Source organism: Rana temporaria, chromosome 10, assembly GCF_905171775.1.
Source record: "Rana temporaria chromosome 10, aRanTem1.1, whole genome shotgun sequence".
Classification (NCBI taxonomy): domain Eukaryota; kingdom Metazoa; phylum Chordata; class Amphibia; order Anura; family Ranidae; genus Rana; species Rana temporaria.
In genome coordinates, this window is record NC_053498.1 from 152,940,477 (window position 1) to 152,957,864 (window position 17,388).

At 47.8% G+C, this 17,388-nt stretch overlaps 1 protein-coding gene across 1 annotated transcript in view; it reads left to right on the plus strand.

Moving 5' to 3' along the window:
- The first annotated feature begins 3,679 nt into the window (after positions 1 to 3,679).
- Positions 3,680 to 17,388, plus strand: part of LOC120915901 — a 79,691-nt gene continuing 65,982 nt past the window's right edge. Inside the window, exons 1-4 of the mRNA XM_040326714.1 lie at positions 3,680 to 3,692; positions 7,309 to 7,431; positions 9,582 to 9,655; positions 14,732 to 14,791. Of these exons, the coding sequence (XP_040182648.1) occupies positions 3,680 to 3,692; positions 7,309 to 7,431; positions 9,582 to 9,655; positions 14,732 to 14,791 (270 nt within the window). The remainder of the gene's footprint in view (positions 3,693 to 7,308; positions 7,432 to 9,581; positions 9,656 to 14,731; positions 14,792 to 17,388) is intronic.

A 17,388-nucleotide genomic window follows, 5' to 3' on the forward strand; every position in this document is an offset into this window, starting at 1 on the left:
TCTTCTCTATCTCTCTCTCCCCCCCTCTCTCTCTCACACACTTTCTTTTTCTCTGTCTCTGTGTGTCTCTCTCTCCCCCCCCCCCCACGTCTCTCTTTCTCTCTCCCCCACGTCTCTCTCTCTCTGTCCTAAGCTCTCTTTTTCTCTCTCCCCTTCAACAGTTTTCCTTCCAAAAAACTCAAATAATGTTTTATTTTTAGTGTTTTCCTTATGAGGATAAATTGTAATTTTCCACATAAAACCTCCCGCCTGTCATCTGTACTGTGAAGTGAAGCCTCTTGATGGGGAGAAGTAGAAATCACATTATACTAATTGGCTAAAAAATAATTAATAATAATAAAAGGAGCATTTATGTTTCCAAACCAGAATTTTAAAATATCTTTATAATTACTTTTATGGCAAAACTGGAACGTCTGCTGAATCTGCCGTATTTTCTGAATATATATATATATATATATACTGTATCCGATTTATACAGATCTGTATACAGTTTCTTGTACACAAGTGGTGATTTTTTTTTATGATTTTTTTATTTTATTTTATGGAAAATTACATCTTTTTGGGGAAAAGGTTCTTGAAAGCTCTAATTTTATCCAGCCCAGTTTTTTTTTTATTATTATTTAAATTTTGAAGTGTTTAGAACTCTTTTTAAGGTCCTCAAACATTTTCAAATTTTTAAATCTTCAAAGACTAAAAAAAAAACGCTCAGCCAAACCGGGGAAAAGGTCGATCTGAGTGACACGGCTGTGAAATTGATCGTGTATCCGCCTCGAGCGAAAAGTGAAAATCACCAGGATTCTCTCTGATTGCACGAGGTCGGCCTAGCTGAAAAAATAAATAATAAAAAAAAATGACTGTGGAAATGATTCCGGTTCCCATAGAACTTGGACCGCAATCAGTGGAGCGCTGCCATGGGAATCGCTGCAGAACAGCTGGGGAAATTTATTTTGAGAATTGTTTTGTTCTGGATTTTTTATGTATTGTTTTTTATTTTTTAATTCAATAATTAATGTTTTTAGTTATTCATTTTTATTCTTTTTTTGTGCATTAAGGGCTAAGAAAAAAAAATGACTTTGGAGAAAAAAAAATCTGACCATAATAATATATATATATATTTGAAAATCTACTGGTTTGAGAAAAAAAGCATTTAGAATATATGTTGTATTTAAACTAATTAAGTCAATACTTAGGCTACCCTGATAAGATTTAACAAGTTGGTTTGTGAAAATTTATGTAATTTTTAACTCTTATTTTTTTTCTGAAATAATAGCTAGAATAATAATTGGGAAAGTGAGCCCTTTATCATGCACGGATATTTTTTTTTTTTTTTTATGTGTTTTTTTTTTTTTTTATTATTATTAATGCCTGGAAACTTCTATTTATTTTAGGATATTGGTAATCTGTATTAATAATTCAGTAATCAATGACATGTGCTTACAGTGGTTGTAACCACCTACGAGAAGCAGCCAAATAGCACCCCCCCCCCCTCCCTACATAATGGTATCTTCCTGGTAATTGTCTAAAAATGGTGGCATTAAAAATGATGTACCAGACTGTGATATTGACCATGCCCTTGGTATAGCAAACATATACTGCCACCTATAGGAAAATATTAATCTGTTCTCTTATTAAGAAGAAGAAGAAAAAAGAAAAAAGAAAACAGCATATGTTACATTTGGGGAAATGCAGAATTTTTTTTTTTTATTAAAATTTTTTTATTTTTACGTACATTTTTAGCTAGGCGGTGCAGTATAAAACGTACACATGTGCATTTGGGGAAATGCAGAAAAAAAAATCTGGTCAAAGTCACAATTTTTTATTAACATCATTTTTATTTTATTTTAGTTTATTTCACGTAAATTTTTAGCTAGGTGGTGCAGTATAAAATCGCACATATTAACATATGTGCGATTTTATACTGCACCACCTAGCTAAAAAAATTCTCATTTGGAGAAATGCAGAAGAAAATTAAATCTGGTCAAAGTCAAATTTTTTTTTATTAACATATATTTTTTTTTTTTTCATGCAAATTTTTAGCTAAATGGTGCAGTAAAAAAATCGCACATATGTTCTGTTGTATTTACTGCTATGTAAAAAATATTATAATAACTAAACAAATTTTTCCAAGTGAGTAATAATAACAAAATGTCAGCGGGTTAATTTTTTTTTTCAAGTGCAATTGAAGTCCGGAACTTAGAGACATTTTATAAATAAGAAAAAATAAAATCACCTTTTTTTTTATCGCTCCACAATACCCTTCTAATTCAAAAGTCCTTGTGGGGGGAAAAAAAATAAAACGTTTTCTGATCGCTTCAGGGGGGAAAAAAAAAAATCTTCTTTACTGCTTTCTAGTAAAATAAGCTCCATCGTCTGCAGTGAAAAAAAAAAAAAGACAAAAATTGGATTGGAGAAAAAGAGATGAAAAATGGATTTTGCACGCAGGAAAAAAAGACAAAAATTGGATTTTGCACGCAGGAAAAAAAGATAAAAATTGGATTTTGCGTGCAGGATAAAAAAAAGACAAAAATAGTTTTTTGCGTGCAGGATAAAAAAAAAGACCAAAATTGGATTTTGCGTGCAGGATAAAAAAAAAGACAAAAATTGGATTTTGCGTGCAGGATAAAAAAAAAGACAAAAATTCGGATTTTGCGTGCAGGATAAAAAAAAAGATGAAAATTGGATTTTGCGTGCAGAAAAAAATTGTATTGCACATGTTTTCTTCCAATGACACGGCGCGTCCCCCTCAAATCCTTGCCATTTCTTAGTATGCCCCCCAAGTCTCTTCTTAAATGTTCTGCGGTCCTTCCTTTAAATACGTGCCCCAAGCCTGGGCTGTAATGGATCCTGCCGCAGCCATGTCTCCTGCAAGTGGGAGGGTCCAGCAACCGTCTGAGTTGTCAGGGGGGGGAGGGGGGGGAATAATCAGGCAATTTCCTCCTTTGTTATCTGGGCAGTAACCCAACACTGGGAGGATTTATGAGCTCCAATGTCGTGTTTTCCGTGGAATTGAACGCTCTCTTCCTGGCTGGCTAGAAAAACAAGCGGCACAAAAGCGATTTAGTAGAAGATATTTTTTTTTTTTTTTTATAAAGGCCGGTCTGGCTGAAACCAGTCTGATACGGCAGCCAATCCCTGCTCACTGCCATTTTTAGCATAAAAGAAACAATGTATATTTCTGGAAATACGAGAAAAACACTCGGCGCCGGCGGCAAATTCAATCACCTAAAACTTTATTTACATTGTTAAACAAAAACACAGCGGACAAGAATTATACTGCAGGAAAAAAAAAACATTCACACAGAGGAAGAACTTTATAAATGTTTTATTTTTTCTAATCTTTTCTTTTTTTTCTATTGGTTCAAAAAAATAGACCAATAGAAAAAAAGATTATATATAAAAAAAAAAACATTTATAAAGTCCTTCCTCTGTGTGTGTTTTTTTTCTAATCTTTTTTTTTTTCTATTGGTTGAACTGAATGTTCTGTTTTTTTTTCAACCTGACGAATTATATGCATATTTTAGTTTTCTTTTTTCTTTTTTGCCCCTTTTTAAAAAAAAAAAAAAAATGCAACAGAGATATTTGATACCAGCATGTGAAGCCAAGGCGGCTGCTTCCACCAACGAATGTAAATTTGGTTTAAACGGATAATCCTGGCCATACACTGTGCCAATTGTGAGATATGACCGATCGAAGTAAGACTGGACGCTCTGTGATCGAAGGTTCAGCACTTCTTATCTAGGATGAGCAAACGTAGGAGTTTTTCTTTCCCCAAAAATTCAGCGACAATAGGGAGATGTCAGTGAAATTTCTATTTTTTTGGTGAAATGCGTTAGTCCATCGGCAAGGTGAAATGCGTTAGTCAATCGGCAAGGTGAAATGCGTTAGTCCATCGGCAAGGTGAAATGCGTTAGTCCATCGGCAAGGTGAAATGCGTTAGTCAATCGGCAAGGTGAAATGCGTTAGTCCATCGGCAAGGTGAAATGCGTTAGTCAATCGGCAAGGTGAAATGCGTTAGTCCATCGGCAAGGTGAAATGCGTTAGTCAATCGGCAAGGTGAAATGCGTTAGTCCATCGGCAAGGTGAAATGCGTTAGTCAATCGGCAAGGTGAAATGCGTTAGTCCATCGGCAAGGTGAAATGCGTTAGTCCATCGGCAAGGTGAAATGCGTTAGTCCATCGGCAAGGTGAAATGCGTTAGTGAATCGGCAAGGTAAAATTGGGTTTTGGTCAACTGAATGGTCAGCTTTTCATGGCTCCTTAGTGTTGGGTGAGATAATTTCATCTATCCCAGACCTGCTCTTCATTAACTTGACAACTTTTTGTTTATTTTTTAATTTTTTTTGTTTTATTTTTTACAAAAGGCAAAAACAAACCAGTGAAAAATATAAAAATATTTATAGTGACAGTACAAAAAATAATACAAAGAAAGTTTCAAGCATAAAGACCACTTAGATAAATAAAGAAAACTTATTATACATTTAAAAAGATATATAATTTAAAAAAAAAACACATATTTATAATGTAATCATATAAAATATTTATTAACATTTTTTTTTTTAGTATTTATAGTGAGAGTACAAAAATGATATGAAGAAGGTTTCAAGAGCAAAGACCACTTAATGAAATAACGAAAACGATCATACATTTAAAAAGATCAGCAATAAAAGATAATCATAAAAATATAAAAAATGTTAAATATTTTAAATTTAAAATGTAATCATATAAAATATTTAATAAAAAATTCAATGATCAAAAGTATTTATAGTGACAGTACAAAAATAATACGAAGAAGGTTTCAAACGCTAAGACCACTTCATTAAAGAAAACTGGCTGAGAGAAGTCCTCGGTGCCCCCCAGAGTGGCGGTCCAGGGATGCCATAAATTCACCAGGGGGTAACTTGCAGTGGTTTTAGTATGGCACCTTGGTCAGAGCGCCACCTGCAGGCTTTCTTTTTTTTTACATCTGCCCCGTGGACTGGAGGGGTTTTTATACCGACCAGAAGACCTGCCAATGTCTTGTACTTTGGCACCCAAAAACACAGCACAGTGCTCTTCATATACTTTCAATTAGTAGGGTGGAGCTGCCTGGACCTGCCCTGAAAGTCTTGGCGGGTGGGGGGGGGGGCATGTAGTCTTATAGTCAGGTTCTCCCCCTCCCATGGGGCCTCCCTTCACAGGAGCCCCACCTAGTACTTGGGAGTCAGAATCTCCCTCTCCCATGGGGTCTCGCTTAATGGGAGCCCCATCAATACTTGGGAGTCATGATCTCCCCCTCCCTTGGGGTCTCCCTTCAGAGGAGCCCCACCAATATTTGGAAGTCAGGTTCTCCCCCTCCCATGGGTTCTCGCATAATGGGAGCCCCACCAACACTTGAGAGTCACAATCTCCCCCTCCGATGGGGTCTCCTTTCAGGGCAGCCCCACCTAGTACTTGGGAGTCAGGTTCTTCCCCTCCCATGGGGTCTTGCATAATGGGAGCCCCACTTAGTACTTGGGAGTCAGGTTCTTCCCCTCCCATGGGGTCTCCCTTCAAAGGGTTTTACTTGCCTCTGCAGATCTGAAGAATGGGGTGACCCTGGTTTTGTCCATTTGGTTGACAATCCCCCCCCCAGTCCCTGTCAGGAGCCTCATATCCCGGGGGGATGAGGGGGCTGAGTCTTTCCTCTTCAGAAGAGGACCCCCCATGTACACCCTGTCTACATTTTGTGTTCTCACTTTTTTTTCTGCACACAAATTTTCCTTGAACTGCGGAGCTAAGAAAAAAATAATCCCTTTGAACTTCTTTTCATCCATTGAACATGGATTTTGGGGTCACTACACAGAATTGGGGGGGTGAGTAGACGGGGATACTCAGGAGGTAGGTTGGAAGTCTTGTATGCCCAGAGGGGCGGCAGTACGGTGGGCCGTGTCCTCGGGGGGTAGAAGGATGAGGGAGATTAGAAAAGGGAAGTGGAAGTTCCGGCGGTTTAACTGACGAGGAAGAAATGCGAGTTTCATGTTACAGAAATGTTTATAGAGAAACTCCGGATACGAGAAACGAGGCTTTTCTATTGGCTGCTGCCCCTCTCTACATCCTCCTCATATCTCGGGTTCACCCTTCATCTACAAACCACCTTAGCCCCTTAAAAGTCCATCCAGGGGTGCCCTTTCTTTATCATATCTCGGCTGAGGACTTTGATATTCCTGTAGCTTTTGGTGGAATTTTATGATCCACACCAATGACCTGCAACTGTGCGGGGGCACCGGATCCGAGCGCAACCAGCCGCAGCCGTTCGGAAATACTCAGGGCCAGATTCTCGTACCTGCGGCGCAGCGTAACGTAACACGTTTACGTTACACCGCCGCAAGTTTTCAGTCTAAGTGCCCGATCCACAAAGCACTTACCTGGAAACTTGCGGCGGTGTATCGTAAACAAGTCCGGCGCAAGGTGGCCCAATTCAAATGGGGCGGGTACCATTTAAATTAGGCGCGCTCCCGCATAGGACGTACTGCGCATGCTCCGTTCGCAAGTTTCCCGACGTGCTTTGCGCGAAATTACGATGCGCCGATGTGTTGAGAATCGCGACGTGCGTAACGTACTTACGCCGGGAAAACAAAAAAATTCAAAAGCGACGCGGGAAAGACGGGCATACTTTAACATGGTGGAGTAATTTTCCACCATGTTAAGAGCAGCCCTATCTTTGCGACGGGAATCTAACACTTGCGCCGACGTAACGACGGGAAAAACCTTCGTGGATCGCCGTAACTGCTAATTTGCGTACCCGACGCTGGTTTACGACACAAACTCCCCCCAGCGGCGGCCGAAGTATTGCATCCTAGGATCCGACGGTGTAATTTAATTACACCTGTCGGATCTTAGGGCTAGCTATGCGTAACTGATTCTATGAACCAGCCGCATAGTTAGAACGGCCCTAAAACAGAGATACGGCGTTGTATCTCTTTTGTGAATCTGGCCCTCAGTTCCCAAGCCTTTCCGAGGGTTACCGAGAACAGCCGAGCTGTCCTGAGTATTTCAGGGGCTCTCCGTCGCTGTATTGCATGCCATAGAAGTCAATGGGGAACAAATTATTTTTGTTTCCATTGACTTCTATGGGGAAAGTCGCTTTGATATGTGAGTGCTTTGGATTACAAGCGTTCTCCTGGAACGGATTATCCTCGTAATCCGAGGTTCCACTATAGTGTGTTCCAGAGGAAGGCGTCTCCGACGGACTCCATAGAAAATAATGTCCTTGTATTATCGGTCTGGACTTCCAGGTCTGACGCCAAGATGATGATGAAGAAAAAAATACATTTCCAATTTTTAATCTGAATCAAATTTTTTTGTTTTCTTCTTTTTTTTGCCTTTCAGCTTGTTGGGGTTGTGGATCCGCGATCCGCCGCCAGAGAACAGATCAGAAAGTATCACGAGGTGGATGAAGACAAATATTTTGAAGGCAAGTGTGTTTTTTTCCTCTTAAGATAAAACATTATTTTTGAATCGCATGCCGCGCACACACCATCATTTTTCAGCATGAAAAAAACGTTGTTTTAAAAAAATGTCATTTAAAACGATGGTGTGGGCGCGGCATAATGTGGTGTGTGGACTTCACATCATTTTTCGGGTTCTGAAAAAACGACCAAAAAATATTCGAGCATGATGCATTTTTTAATGACTTTTTAAACAATGTCGTTTTTCGGGTTGTAAAAAATGATGGTGTGTGGGCTAAAGCGGCGTGAAAAACCCGCGCATGCTCAGAAGAAAGTTATGAGACAGGAGCGCTCGTTCTGGTAAAACTAGCGTTCGTAATGGAGATCGCACATTCATCGCGCTGTAACAGACAGAAAAGCGCAAATCGTCTTTTACTAATACGGAATCGGCTAAAGCAGCCCCAAGGGTGGCGCCATCCGCATGGAACCTCCCCTTTATAGTGCCGGCGTACGTGTTGTACGTCACCGCGCTTTGCTAGAGCGTTTTTTTTAAAAAGATGGTGTGTGGGCAAGGACGTTTTAATGATGAAGTTGGAAAAACTTAGTTTTTTCTACATGCCGAAAAATGATCGTGTGTACGCGGCATAAGGCCGGCGTTCCGTTAAAATCGGCGACCCTGTCAGATGAGTTAACGGAAGTGACATTCCTTTACTACAACGTGACGGCCATCTTGTTACACCCCGCAATTCGCCACAGTAAGCCTGTGTTCTATAAGATAGCCGCTACCTATCAGAAAAATGCTACCCGGCCTACTGTGAATGCGCAATGCGCAGCCAAAGTGACGTTGCCTCGCGGCCATCTTGATACACCCCACAATTTGCTACTCTTTAAGATAAAAGTGGTCTCTGCGGCAGATTCACCGCAAAATTTATTTTATTGGCAGCGGGAGAGGTGCCACCCCCTCCCACTGTGTTTAGGTTGTCTCTGCCGCTTACCGGAGCCGTTGGTAGTGGCAGGCACGATCCAATCCTTTCCCCTCTGATGGTCCCCACTCCAATCAATGCCAATTGATGACAGAAGCAACGTCAAACATCACTTGTGCCCAATGGCCTTAAGGGGAAACCTTTTTTTATGACTTTTATTTCCCAACTGTGAGGTTGAACTTGGACCCTTTCATCTGATTTTGGTTTAGTGCTCCTTTCTTCATGCCTAGGGTATGACTTACTGTTAAGTGCCCATTGGGGAAAGTCTTGTTGGGCGCCCATTGGGGAAAGCCTTGTTGGGTCCCTATTGGGGAAAGCCTTGTTGGGTGCCCATTGGGGAAAGCCTTGTTGGGTGCCCATTGGGGAAAGCCTTGTTGGGTCCCTATTGGGGAAAGACTTGTTGGGTGCCCATTGGTGAAAGCCTTGTTGGGTGCCCATTGGGGAAAGTCTTGTTGGGTGCCCATTGGGCAAAGCCTTGTTGGGTACCCATTGGGGAAAGCCTTGTTGGATGCCCATTGGGGAAAGCCTTGTTGGGTCCCTATTGGGAAAAGCCTTGTTGGGTGCCCATTGGAGAAAGCCTTGTTGGGTGCCCATTGGGGAAAGCCTTGTTGGGTGGCCATTGGGCAAAGCCTTGTTGGGTGCCGATTGGGGAAATCCTTGTTGGGTCCCTATTGGGGAAAGTCTTGTTGGGTCCCTATTGGGGAAAGTCTTGTTGGGTTCCCATTGGGGAAAGCCTTGTTGGGTGCCCATTGGGGAAAGTCTTGTTGGGTGCCCATTGGGCAAAGTCTTGTTTGGTGTCCATTGGGGAAAGCCTTGTTGGGTGCCCATTGGGGAAATCCTTGTTGGGTCCCTATTGGGGAAAGTCTTGTTGGTCGGGTGCCGCCTCATCAACCGTTGAGCCTGTTGGATGTTTTCCATCGATTGAAGACATACGGAAGTCTCCACAAGTTTCCTGCACCTCTTTGTTGTTCTGGACCCCTCTGTACCATGCCAGGTAATTGGCTAGTCTGGCCATGACACTGTCACATGGGGGGGGTCACATGCTCTCTCGTATCTGGAAGCTGGTGGAGTGGGGGGGTCAGTGATGAAGTGAAGGATGGGTGAGGTGACCCTTTTTGGGGTGATAGACAAGGTAACAATGTCTGTTGAATGCGGATAATGGGCTACAATACTAATCGTTATTTTCTGTTCAGATTGGAGAGAAGCCGTAGAAAGGGAGAAGTTTGCCGACGCCGTGATCATCACAACTCCGGATAAACTGCACAAGGTGAATCCTCAGGAGAACAAAACTCCATTCCTATCTCTGAGGAGCAACAAGGAAAAAAGTTTAGGTCTTTATTATGACTACCACCAGGCACACAGCCAGGAACACAGCCAGGAACACAGCCAGGCACACAGCCAGGAACACAGCCAGCCACACAGCCAGGAACACAGCCAGGCACACAGCCAGGAACACAGCCAGGAACACAGCCAGGAACACAGCCAGGCACACAGCCAGGAACACAGCTAGGAACACCACCAGGCACACAGCCAGGAACACAGCCAGGAACACAGCCAGGAGCACAGCCAGGAGCACAGCCAGGAACACAGCCAGGAACACAGCCAGGAACACAGCCAGGAACACAGCCAGGAGCACAGCCAGGAGCACAGCCAGGAACACAGCCAGGAACACAGCCAGGAACACAGCCAGGAACACAGCCAGGAGCACAGCCAGGAGCACAGCCAGGAACACAGCCAGGCACACAGCCAGGAACACAGCCAGCCACACAGCCAGGAACACAGCCAGGCACACAGCCAGGAACACAGCCAGGCACACAGCCAGGAACACAGCTAGGAACACAGCCAGGAACACAGCCACTCTCTTGGCTCAGTAATCAGTCTAGGGCAGTGATAGGGTGCCAAGGTCTAGTGGAATGCTTTTCTCATGTAGGACATGGAAGGTCGGGGTGCATTCAGATCTACAATTGTATAATAACGACTCCAATGTCTTCTCTTATGTCTTCTCCCATGTCTCTTCTCCTCTGTGTTCTCCCATGTCTCTTCTCCTCTGTCTCTTCTCCCATGTCTCTTCTCCCATGTCTCTTCTCCCATGTCTCTTCTCCTCTGTCTCTTCTCCCATGTCTCTTCTCCTCTGTCTCTTCTCCCATGTCTCTTCTCCCATGTCTCTTCTCCCATGTCTCTTCTCCCATGTCTCTTCTCCCATGTCTCTTCTCCCATGCTTTCTCCTCTGTCTTCTCCTATTTCTCTTCTCCCATGTCTCTTCTCCTCTGTCTCTTCTCCTCTGTCTCTTCTCCTCTGTCTCTTCTCCTCTGTCTCTTCTTTGTGTTCGGGAGATTATGAACAGGAACCATACAAGCATTTTTCTCTGACTTTGTTCCATAATTCATTGATGAGTGTTTAGATATTTCCACCATCTTAATTCCTTTTACCCAAAAAAATAAAAATCACGGCAATGTGTGAGAATTACCCAGAGGTCTCTTCTCCGCCTCTCACAGAGGTCTCTTCTCTGCGTCTCACAGAGGTCTCTTCTCCGCCTCTCACAGAGGTCTCTTCTCCGTGTCTCACAGAGGTCTCTTCTCCGCCTCTCACAGAGGTCTCTTCTCCGCCTCTCACAGAGGTCTCTTCTCTGCGTCTCACAGAGGTCTCTTCTCCGCCTCTCACAGAGGTCTCTTCTCCGCCTCTCACAGAGGTCTCTTCTCCGCCTCTCACAGAGGTCTCTTCTCTGCGTCTCACAGAGGTCTCTTCTCTGCGTCTCACAGAGGTCTCTTCTCCGCGTCTCACAGAGGTCTCTTCTCCGCCTCTCACAGAGGTCTCTTCTCCGCGTCTCACAGAGGTCTCTTCTCCGCCTCTCACAGAGGTCTCTTCTCTGCGTCTCACAGAGGTCTCTTCTCTGCGTCTCACAGAGGTCTCTTCTCCGCCTCTCACAGAGGTCTCTTCTCCGCCTCTCACAGAGGTCTCTTCTCCGCGTCTCACAGAGGTCTCTTCTCCGCCTCTCACAGAGGTCTCTTCTCCGTGTCTCACAGAGGTCTCTTCTCCGCGTCTCACAGAGGTCTCTTCTCCGCCTCTCACAGAGGTCTCTTCTCCGTGTCTCACAGAGGTCTCTTCTCCACCTCTCACAGAGGTCTCTTCTCCGCCTCTCACAGAGGTCTCTTCTCCGCCTCTCACAGAGGTCTCTTCTCCGCGTCTCACAGAGGTCTCTTCTCCGCCTCTCACAGAGGTCTCTTCTCTGCGTCTCACAGAGGTCTCTTCTCCGCCTCTCACAGAGGTCTCTTCTCTGCGTCTCACAGAGGTCTCTTCTCCGCCTCTCACAGAGGTCTCTTCTCTGCGTCTCACAGAGGTCTCTTCTCCGCGTCTCACAGAGGTCTCTTCTCCGCCTCTCACAGAGGTCTCTTCTCCGCGTCTCACAGAGGTCTCTTCTCCGCCTCTCACAGAGGTCTCTTCTCTGCGTCTCACAGAGGTCTCTTCTCCGTGTCTCACAGAGGTCTCTTCTCCGCGTCTCACAGAGGTCTCTTCTCCGCGTCTCACAGAGGTCTCTTCTCCGCGTCTCACAGAGGTCTCTTCTCCACCTCTCACAGAGGTCTCTTCTCCGCCTCTCACAGAGGTCTCTTCTCCGCCTCTCACAGAGGTCTCTTCTCCGTGTCTCACAGAGGTCTCTTCTCCACCTCTCACAGAGGTCTCTTCTCCGCCTCTCACAGAGGTCTCTTCTCCGCCTCTCACAGAGGTCTCTTCTCCGCGTCTCACAGAGGTCTCTTCTCCGCCTCTCACAGAGGTCTCTTCTCTGCGTCTCACAGAGGTCTCTTCTCCGCCTCTCACAGAGGTCTCTCTTCTCCGCCTCTCACAGAGGTCTCTTCTCCGCGTCTCACAGAGGTCTCTTCTCCGCGTCTCACAGAGGTCTCTTCTCCGCGTCTCACAGAGGTCTCTTCTCCGCCTCTCACAGAGGTCTCTTCTCCGCCTCTCACAGAGGTCTCTTCTCCGCCTCTCACAGAGGTCTCTCTTCTCCGCCTCTCACAGAGGTCTCTTCTCGGCGTCTCACAGAGGTCTCTTCTCCGCCTCTCACAGAGGTCTCTTCTCTGCGTCTCACAGAGGTCTCTTCTCCGCCTCTCACAGAGGTCTCTTCTCCGCGTCTCACAGAGGGGGCACCACGAGCATCTGTTCCACAATCTCATTCCAGCTGCCCCCTGAATGACCTCAATACGTCTTCCTTTGTGGAATGCCAACCAGATGGCACACAAAGTGCGTTTCACCAGCACAGCTCTGCACCTGCAGCTCCACCACCATCAATGTACGATCCGTGACTCCGATCCGTGACTCCGATCCGTGACTCCGATCCGTGACTCCGGTCCGTGACTCTGATCCGTGACTCCGATCCGTGACTCCGATCCGTGACTCCGATCCGTGACTCCGGTCCGTGACTCCGATCCGTGACTCCGATCCGTGACTCCGATCCGTGACTCCGATCCGTGACTCCGATCCGTGACTCCGGTCCGTGACTCCGGTCCGTGACTCCGATCCGTGACTCCGATCCGTGACTCCGATCCGTGACTGCCGGCTTTCTACACATTTCTCATAGAAATTATTTAACCCTAAAATGGGAAATTTTTCACAAAGAAAAATCCCTGCATAAGAAATCTTGGATGGAAGACGACTTCCTGGTAAAATTGTAGATTCAGGCAGTGCTGATCTGAGGATCTGTGTTGCAGGGGCATTGGTAGACCCTGGCACCCAGGGCATGTGCCCGCAGTCTTCTGTTGACTGCACCAAGTCTTCAACTGAGTGCCCCACGTCTTCTATTGAGTACCCCAGGTCTTCCATTAAATGCCCCAAATCTTCTATTGAGTGTCCCAAGTCTTCTATTGAGTGCCCCAAGTCTTCTGTTGAGTGCCCCAAGTCTTCTATTGAGTGTCCCAAGTCTTCTATTGAGTGCCCCAAGTCTTCTATTGAGTGTCCCAAGTCTTCTATTGAGTGCCCCCGGTCTTCCATTAAATGCCCCAAATCTTCTATTGAGTGTCCCAGGTCTTCTGTTGAGTGCCCCAAGTCTTCTATTGAGTGTCCCAAGTCTTCCATTAAATGCCCCAAGTCTTCTATTGAGTGTCCCAAGTCTTCTATTGAGTGTCCCAGGTCTTCTGTTGAGTGTCCCAAGTCTTCCATTAAATGCCCCAAGTCTTCTATTGAGTGTCCCAGGTCTTCTGTTGAGTGTCCCAAGTCTTCTATTGAGTGTCCCAAGTCTTCTATTGAGTGCCCCAAGTCTTCTGCTGAGAGTCCCCGATCTTCTACTGAGTGCCCCATGTCTTCTACTGGGAGCCCCCGATATTCTACTGAGAGCCCCCGGTCTTCTACGTAGAGCCCCTGGTCTTCTACTGAGAGTCCCCGATCTTCTACTGAGAGCCCCCGATCTTCTACTGAGAGTCCCCGATCTTCTACTGAGAGCCCCCGATCTTCTACTGAGAGTCCCTGATCTTCTACTGAGAGTCCCCGATCTTCTACTGAGAGCCCCCGATCTTCTACTGAGAGCCCCCGATCTTCTACTGAGAGCCCCCGATCTTCTACTGAGAGTCCCTGATCTTCTACTGAGAGTCCCCGATCTTCTACTGAGAGCCCCCGGTCTTCCATGTTTTCTATATTTCCATCTTTTTCTGTGACAGTTTTTAGACCAATTTCATTTTTGTTTGTTGAAAAAGATGACGGACTTGGATTTGATCCAAAGGGGACATCCTGGTATCTTACCAGTCCCTCAACATTGTCATCTATAAGTGCAGAGGTGCCCCCGGCCTATCGGGACCCTAGAAATGCCCCCGGCCTATCGGGACCCTAGAAATGCCCCCGGCCTATCGGGACCCTAGAAATGCCCCCGGCCTATCGGGACCCTAGAAATGCCCCCGGCCTATCGGGACCCTAGAAATGCCCCCGCGGGACTGACCGTGTTTGGTGACCTTCATAGAGCCCGAGGGACATTGAGGGGAAAGTCACTGAGATGTTTGTCTGGATCTTCTGCCTTGTGGAAATTCGTCACTAGTGGCCCCCCGTAGACGGTGCGTTGAGCTCTCGGTGGGCATTGATACAGACGGTCCACTTTCTCTTCTATGTGATTGAGGGACCAGCTCCCCCCCAGAGGAACAAAGGAGGACACCCCCCCCCCAGAGATGAGAGCAACAATGGTGTATATTGTATGAATGTGTGTGGAGTCCTTCATCCCGACCTTCCCATCACACGGAGTGCCAGGCACAGCGCCCCCCTCTGGACACTCCTGTAGACTCGGCCTAAATGAGGACCATTGTGAGAGTTCAGGGATTTCATTGTACGATCATTATACAAAAATTCACTCCTTTCCTCTCTTATTTTCTAGGATCCCGCCATCGCATTTGCCAAGAAGGGATATCATATTCTACTGGAGAAACCCATGGCTGTAAGTCCTCGCCCGGCGCGCTTCTAGCAGCTCCAATCCGCCCCAATCTGCTCCAATCCACTCCAATCAGCCCCAATCCACTCCAATCAGCCCCAATCCGCTCCAATCCACTCCAATCAGCCCCAATCCACTCCAATCCGCTCCAATCCGCCCCAATCTGCTCCAATCCACTCCAATCCGCTCCAATCCGCCCCAATCCGCTCCAATCAGCTCCAATCCGCTCCAATCAGCCCCAATCCACCCAAATCCACTCCAATCAGCCCCAATCCACCCAATCCACTCCAATCAGCCCCAATCCACCCCAATCCACTCCAATCAGCCCCAATCCACCCAATCTGCTCCAATCAGCCCCAATCCACCCAATCCACTCCAATCAGCCCCAATCCACTCCAATCCGCTCCAATCAGCCCCAATCTGCTCCAATCCGCTCCAATCAGCCCCAATCCACCCGAATCCACTCCAATCAGCCCCAATCCACTCCAATCCGCTCCAATCAGCCCCAATCCACTCCAATCAGCCCAAATCCACCCCAATCCACTCCAATCCGCTCCAATCAGCCCCAATCCACTCCAATCAGCCTCAATCCACTCCAATCAGCTCCTATCTGCTCCAATCAGCTCCTATCTGCTCTACTCAGCTTCAATTTGCTTCAATCCGCTCCAATCAGCCCCAATCAGCTCCAATCAACCTCACTCCGCCCCAATCAGCTCCAATCCGCCCCAATCAACCTCACTCAGCCCCAATCCGCTCCAATCCGCTCCCTCACTGGGGAAGTCACATGAACACCTAACATTCTCTGATATACGGGAGGAAGATCTTTCCTGACCCTCTACTGAGGAATGTCTTCCCCGAGTACACTCTGTACTTCCCGGGAAAAGTCATCCACATGGAATGCAAATACTGCGCTCAGCGCTTCATTATTTACCTTTGTGGAGGGGGAGGGGGTCGTCCCTTAAAGGGGTCATGTAGACAAAATACAAAAACCCTCAGAAGGTTATTCAGGGTGAGGACCAGAGATGTGCGTTTTACTCATCCATGTCCATTCTACGCATTTCTCCACAGCGATCTACTACCGGCCCATCGGTTACTATCACCGTTACCGGCAATGATACATTGTAACCAGAACGGGTGCCGATACTCCCCACCCCCCTTCTGAGTCACCCCTTGTCCCCTCCCACTAACCTCTGAGCACCGCCCCTTGTCCCCTCCCACTCACCTCTGAGCACCGCCCCTTGCCCCCCCCATCCGCTTTGAGCACCGCCCCTTGTTCCCTCCCCCCACTCACCTCTGAGCACCGCCCCTTGTTCCCTCCCCCCACTCACCTCTGAGCACCGCCCCTTGTTCCCTCCCCCCATTCAACCTCTGAGCACCGCCCCTTGTCCCCTCCCACTCACCTCTGAGCACCGCCCCTTGTTCCCTCCCCCCACTCACCTCTGAGCACCGCCCCTTGTTCCCTCCCCCCCATTCAACCTCTGAGCACCGCCCCTTGTCCCCCCCACTCACCTCTGAGCACCGCCCCTTGTTCCCTCCCCCCCATTCACGTCTGAGCACCGCCCCTTGCCCCCCACTCACCTCTGAGCACCGCCCCTTGTCCCCTCCCACTCACCTCTGAGCACCGCCCCTTGCCCCCCCCCTCCCCTCTGAGCACCGCCCCTTGTCCCCTCCCCCCACTCACCTCTGAGCACCGCCCCTTGTCACCCCCACTCCGCTTTGAGCACCACCCCTTGTTCCCTCCCCCCACTTACCTCTGAGCACCGCCCCTTGTTCCCTCCCCCCACTCACTTCTGAGCACCGCCCCTTGTCCCCTCCCACTCACCTCTGAGCACCGCCCCTTGCCCCCCCACTCACCTCTGAGCACCGCCCCTTGTCCCCTCCCCCCACTCACCTCTGAGCACCGCCCCTTGTCACCCCCACTCCGCTTTGAGGACCGCCCCTTGTTCCCTCCCCCCACTCACCTCTGAGCACCGCCCCTTGCCCCCCCACTCACCTCTGAGCACCGCCCCTTGTCCCCTCCCCCCACTCACCTCTGAGCACCGCCCCTTGTCACCCCCACTCCGCTTTGAGCACCGCCCCTTGTTCCCTCCCCCACTCACCTCTGAGCACCGCCCCTTGTTCCCTCCCCCCACTCACCTCTGAGCACCGCCCCTTGTTCCCTCCCCCCATTCAACCTCTGAGCACCGCCCCTTGTCCCCTCCCACTCACCTCTGAGCACCGCCCCTTGTTCCCTCCCCCCACTCACCTCTGAGCACCGCCCCTTGTTCCCTCCCCCCCCGTTCAACCTCTGAGCACCGCCCCTTGTCCCCCCCCCTCACCTCTGAGCACCGCCCCTTGTTCCCTCCCCCCCATTCACGTCTGAGCACCGCCCCTTGCCCCCCACTCACCTCTGAGCACCGCCCCTTGTCCCCTCCCACTCACCTCTGAGCACCGCCCCTTGCCCCCCCACTCACCTCTGAGCACCGCCCCTTGTCCCCTCCCCCCACTCACCTCTGAGCACCGCCCCTTGTCACCCCCACTCCGCTTTGAGCACCACCCCTTGTTCCCTCCCCCCACTTACCTCTGAGCACCGCCCCTTGTTCCCTCCCCCCACTCACTTCTGA